The sequence below is a fragment of the Centruroides vittatus genome, unplaced genomic scaffold (assembly GCF_030686945.1).
Source record: "Centruroides vittatus isolate TY-2023 unplaced genomic scaffold, ASM3068694v2 contig_577, whole genome shotgun sequence".
Lineage (NCBI taxonomy): Eukaryota > Metazoa > Arthropoda > Arachnida > Scorpiones > Buthidae > Centruroides > Centruroides vittatus.
Window position 1 is genome coordinate 1,508,303 of NW_027122345.1, and position 6,280 is coordinate 1,514,582.

Below are 6,280 nucleotides of genomic sequence, written 5' to 3' on the forward strand. Positions count from 1 at the left end.
AGCGGCCGATATGCAGCTGGGAATGATCTGAGATCACGCAGCCGGAAAGTTTAAAAGCATTCTAAATTGTAAAGATTTTTTCAAAAGCATTTTTTGAAATAATTTAACTGCAGAGTAAAGGTTGTTGGAAATAATTTGTTGTGATAATAATGCAGTTTATATAGTAAAAAATTAAAATTTAAGATAAAAACATATATACTTACTTTACCCAATGCTATTGCCATTGCTGCCAGTCCAATTAAACCTCCTTTCCTACTGTTTGCATTATGAGAAAGAGTAAAGTCTTGACCTAATACACGAAGCAATTTTTTAATCTGCACTGTGTTGTTTACAGCTTCAAAATCTTTAACCATCCTATATAGAAATTTCATAAAAATAAATTGAGGAAAAATTATTATAAACAATTTTTTTCAGAATGTTTATATCAAATTAATTTTATTTGAATTTTTGATTAAGTCTGTTTAAAACTAATCTACAGCTGACTACCACTTCATGCTACAAACCAAATGTTAGGATATTTGGTTGTTTGACATATTATTTTAAAATTATTATAGGTTATTTAGATGCATGTGTATAAAATTTTCTCAAAATAATTATTCATGTTATTTATATGAAAATAAATTATAAATTATGTTCTATAAAAATACATTCTATATAATATTTATTAACCCTAAAACAGATGCATTGTGTTGTGTCAAAATTTTAGGTAAGTCGATTACTATAGTAGACCAATTTGTATACATTACATTTTTTCTGTGATGATCTGCTAAAATTTGTTTTTTTGACCACTTAAAGCAAAAACTTAAAGTTATAGTAGAGTTAACAGCTTTAAGTCAGTTGTTCTCAAAAACTGATCCAAAGGTCACTAATGATCTACAGAACTACAGGTCTACCTGATGGTTTGTAGCAAAAATATTTATATTTAATGTAGATTTGCTGAAGGCATACCAGATTAATTTATACTCTAATTACTGTTAAAATAAAAACAATATCAGAAATTATTTTAATTTCTGTAAATGCTGTTTTTGGCATACTTCAAATTCATCACACTTATATACTGATCTCAAATTAAAAGATAATCTACAATGAGCAATTATTTATTGTGACATCATCACAATGCTGAACTGTAATTTTAATTTAATTTAAAATATATGCTCTCCACCTCAAATTAATAGTGGCTTGCCCCTGTACATCATACTTTTCCTTTAACAATAGAGTCATGCTGGTCATGTAAGTCCTTATAGGGGAAAAGTTTTAAATTGAAACAACCTGACTTCCAGTTTACATCAAAAGTTCATATATAGTTAATTGGAGCCTCCTAAGGTTTCCATATCTGGTATCAATTTCATCTAACTCCATTCTCAAGATTAAAGAAAGACAGATGGACAGACAACAGTAGGAATTTATAGGTCTACAATTTTTTCAAATTGTAGCCCAACAATGTACATAATTTGCAGTGTAAATAAATGCAACAAAAGGTAGTAAACATGTAAATATGATAACAAAAAGAAAATAATCTTTATATTTATATAGAAAGGTTTAAGATAGATAATTTTAAGAATTAAAACTGGAAATTAAAGATATTTAACATACAAATATAAATATTTATTAACCCAATTTTTGATTTAGGTCTAATACAATCTGGAAGATTGTTTGGCATAACATGTTCACTACAGGTATAAAAACAGATTTCCCTACCAATATGCTAAAATTTTTATTTTTAAAACTACCAAACAGTGACTCTAAGGATATGAAACAGACAAAATGTCAATCCTTCATCAAAAAATCAGCTTAATTTAATCACCAAAACATTTTCAGGAAGAATTTCTTTCCATCATCAGCAATACACAACAAATGCAACTTTTTGAACATATTTTTGGAACAACACAGCCAATGTTCCTTTCTACATTCTTTCCATCATATTAAAATTGAAAATCATCAAACACCAACCATTTGTTCTATTTTCTATTCATCAATTTAATTTTAATTTAAATTCCTGGCCAACCACAATACCCCACTTTTTACTTTCCTGGCAGTTATATATAACAGAGGGAAAGTATGGCAATCAGTCAAAAAAAAATAACTTCCAAGATTTTTATATTTTTGGACTCAGGGGGCCTTGAAACATAGAGAAATGCAAAAGAAGTTGTGCCTTTTGTCAAAAATTTCTGAAATTTTGTAAGGAGGTTTTTGTATTGGGAATTGATGCTATTAAATTTTAGTGGTTAGAGGTCAAGGAGGTGGGAAGATAAAGAGGGTCATAAGTCATATCTCAAGTGAGGTTGGACTTGAAGATTTCACTCATTATTTGCATTTACAATTTTTTTATAAAACTCATCTCAACTCTCAAAATTAAGCTTTTTGCCATTTTATAATAATTAATAATGTAAAAAGCTTTTTAATAAAATCTCATAACAGATGGTATACATACAATTTTAACTATTTTGCCAGGAAAGTTATGCAACTCATTGCTGGATTTTTATCATCATAACATACTCACAAACTATCTACCATTTAACTACAACTTTTTTCAAAAATTTTACAGCTTTCCTCCCTCACCTCTTAACTCCTATCTTTCCTTTAAACTTTAATTCTTCCTTCATCATTGCTCTCTTCTTATCAATCCCTGATTTCCAAATTTCTGATAACATATCAGCATCATTTCTGTTTATCATCTGATTTCCCAAACATAATAGATAAATACACATCTGTTTGACTGTTCTTATATTCATACATATCCTCTTTGTACAGTATTCTCATTTCATCTCACAACAAGAGGAGGAGGTTAAAAGAAGTAAATTATCTGAATTTTAGCACAATAAGCACTGAGGTTTGTAGGAAAAAAATAGCCAAAGAACCTTTGATACATTTGGAGGTCTAGAGAACCAATTAGGTACAAGTTATCTGTAGTTTGAAATTTGTGAATTGGAATCCAGAAAAGTATTTTATAAGTACTGTAGTAGAGAGGTTGATTTGATAATAGTAGTAGGCTGAGATGACAGTTTATTTTTAAAGGTATTTTTAGAAAGAGGGGAGACTCCAGGTATTACTCAAGGGTACGACCTGGAGGTTGGAGGGGAGAAAGATAATGAAATAAGAAGTAAGGTGAAGAATAGGAGGTGAAAGTGGGTCAGAGTGGGAGGGGTTAAAGTTGGGAGCTCATGGCGCCTGCATCACATTTATTGACAACGTAGAGATGACAGTTTAAGAATTTTATGATTTTAAGTGAGATGGTTGAAAGAATTAGGAGTAGAGTAAAACAGGAAGCATGAATGGTGTAAGAATGAGGTGTGGGGGATGAAGAGAGGAATGTGGAGAATAAAATTACTGTTTTTGTTGATATAAAGATGAATAAAATGTTGAATAAGGAGATATGAAGGAAGGATAGTTTTCTTGAAGTGCAAAACAGTTTTTGATATGTTGAGGAATGAAAAAGATTTGAGTGTGTATAGCAATCTGGAGTGTATTTAATAAGAAAGGAGAAAGGTACAAAAGAGGAGAAATTTTACATAGGGTCCAGAAGAATAAATTTAGGAGAGTGAATAAGTGAGCACAAGAGAGATGTAGTAAAAGGTAGTTTAAACACAAATCTAGTGTAAGGGGGCTTATGATGAAATGTGAGAGTATTTTAGAAAAGACAGAAGTTAAAGGAGGTGAGGGAGGAAAGCTGTAAAATTTTTTAAAAAGTGGAATGGTAGTTAGATGATAGGTAGTTTATGAGTCTGATATCATAAGAAAGGAGGGGTATAATGGTTGGCAAGAATTTAAATTAAATTGATGAAAAGAAAATAGAACAAATGGTTGGTGTTTGGTGATTTTGAATCTGAATGTGATGGAATGAATAACTTGGATGTATTTCACTAGACATGGCATACCTCATGTTACCTAGTCACACCTATCACTACATCTACACAAAAGCCAAAATTTTGTGAAAAAGAACATTGGTTGTATCATTCCAAAAAGAATGTTCAAAAAGATGTATTCATTGTGTACTGCTGATGATGGGAAGAAATTTTCCCTAAAAATATTTTGGAGATTAAATTAAGCTGATTCCTTGATGAAGGTTGACTTTTTATGTTTTGTGTATTTTGTTTATTTTAGTTTTTGTTTAATTAATATACAGAATACTAATACAAAACCAACAGATGAAATATATTCTTTGAAGTGTGCAATAAACAATAAAAATAAATTTTCTTTCTTGTAAACAAAGGATTAAATTTTCTCCAAGTGATAATATAAACAAAACTTGAGGATATACAGGGTGGGCCAGCGAAAACGAAACGGCAGAGTGTTCGTGTTCGTCCAAGCAAAGCGCTCGGACAGGTCGATTTTACTCTCGAGGGGACATCTTTTGCAATAAAGTTTTTGCGATTCTGAATATTAACTAAACAAACATTTTTTTCGAAATAAATGTTTGTTTAGTTAATACAAAATAAATGAGTTTTTAAAATTTTTTGTTGTCTTTTGTATTCAGAATTGCAAAAACTTTATTGCAAAAGATGTTCCCTCGAGCAAAAGATCGACCTGTCCGAGCGCTTTGCTTGAACGAACACGAACACTCTGCCGTTTCGTTTTCGCTGGCCCACCCTGTATATGAGCATCCCTGGCATATTGGATCAGGCAGTGTAGAATGTTCCAAGGCAATTTTGGCACTGAAATGTTAAAGAACCAATTTTGGGAAATTACTGACTAGATGTAATTTTTGAAAATCAGTTATGGAATCGTGACAAGAAGTCAATCTAAAAATGTTGATTTTCATTCATAATGTTATTTCCTAAATTTCTTTAATACATCATTTTCTTTTTTCATTTCAATCCACACTTATTAGAAATGAATAAATATTGTAAAATTCTATCTGTTTAGATGTCTATTAGTAATGTCTCTTTTAAAAAAATTAAGAAAAAATGTGCAATGTAGCAATTGTAAACTTTTACCCTTATTTTATAAAAAAGTGCTTAGAACATATTAGACAAACATTATAATTAGATATATTATATCAATATATGTGTTTTCTTCAATATTTTTATGTTTTGTTAAATTTTAAATTGCCTACATCAATTTGGCTTTAATTTAAACTATCAAAATCAATACTGAATTTATTATAATCATTTATAAGTCAATAAAGTAAATAATAAATTAAAGCCAGACAATGTGCTGAATCACCAGAATTAGCTTTTAGCTTTATTATAACCCAATAATTCAGCACATTATCTGGCTTTAATTAAAATGAATTGGGTTTATGGAATTGTTTATATGTGTAAATAATACATTAATCCAAATGAAAAGTGTGGCTATTATAAAGAGATTAACTCTAATACTATAAGTTATCGAATTACTGTCGTCTTCCTTCTCTTAATTCATTGATACCTATGATAAAAATCTCTATATATAATACAAAATTATATAAAAGATAAATATAAAAAATATCAAAGAACTTGAGCATTTTCAAAAATTTTTTAAAGGCAAAACGAAATCAAAATAAATAAATAAATTTATAAATATATTAATACAATATAACAACTTGTGACAAACACAATCTATAATAAAAGTAGTTGTTGTTATAAAAATTTAGAATTAACTTTTCAATCAAGAAGTTATACTAGTAATAATGATGTTAATCTTTTTCTTGTAGGTCTCAAACAGTATAAAAGTATAGATTGACTTATAATTTGAGCTAAGAATACATACATGTGTAATAGAAGGTATTGTACATTGTACACATGTGAACATACAAATAAATGGATTAAAATATCTTATAAATTAATCTATACTGTTTTCATATACTTTAAAACATTTTTAATATATCATTTACATTGCAGAATACTTTAATAGATCCTTCGTAGCATCAAACGAATTGTTGGTATTGTACATCAGAGCAGTTAGTCTCAAATTTTCCTACAAAACATCGATTAAAGGATATTATACTTTGATATTTTTATAATTCAAACGTTTGTCAATATAGTAGAATATTTTATTTCCATTAAATAAAAAGATTTTTTTTCCTTGAAGTTTATTACTCGAAAACTTCTTTTTCAAACTTACTTCTCTATTTCCAAGGCAGCAGCTTTCCTTTTATCGTACATTTTATCGTTCAAAGCACGAACACAAGCTGCACTTAGAGGAGCAAAATCTTTCTCGGACATCTCAAATGTTTATTCCTAGAACAATTCCCAAAACAGAAGATCCTCTTTCCGTGTTCACGCGCTGCTGTCACACCTCCTGCTAACACGAGCTAATTCGCAAACAAGATACAGAAACATCGATTAAAACATTAATTTAA

At 29.2% G+C, this 6,280-nt stretch overlaps 1 protein-coding gene across 2 annotated transcripts in view; it reads right to left on the reverse strand.

The window, feature by feature from the left end:
* The window catches only part of LOC136979082 (protein VAC14 homolog), an 80,517-nt gene extending 74,267 nt beyond the window's left edge, over nt 1-6,250 (reverse strand). The window contains exons 1-2 of one of the 2 annotated variants that reach the window (XM_067274991.1): nt 6,043-6,250; nt 204-354 (exon numbers count right to left, since the gene is read on the reverse strand). In XM_067274991.1, the coding sequence (XP_067131092.1) occupies nt 204-354; nt 6,043-6,143 (252 nt within the window). In that variant the 5' untranslated portion in view covers nt 6,144-6,250. The remainder of the gene's footprint in view (nt 1-203; nt 355-6,042) is intronic. The other variant, XM_067274990.1, reaches the window with a different exon arrangement.
* Between the last annotated feature and the right edge of the window lie 30 nt (nt 6,251-6,280).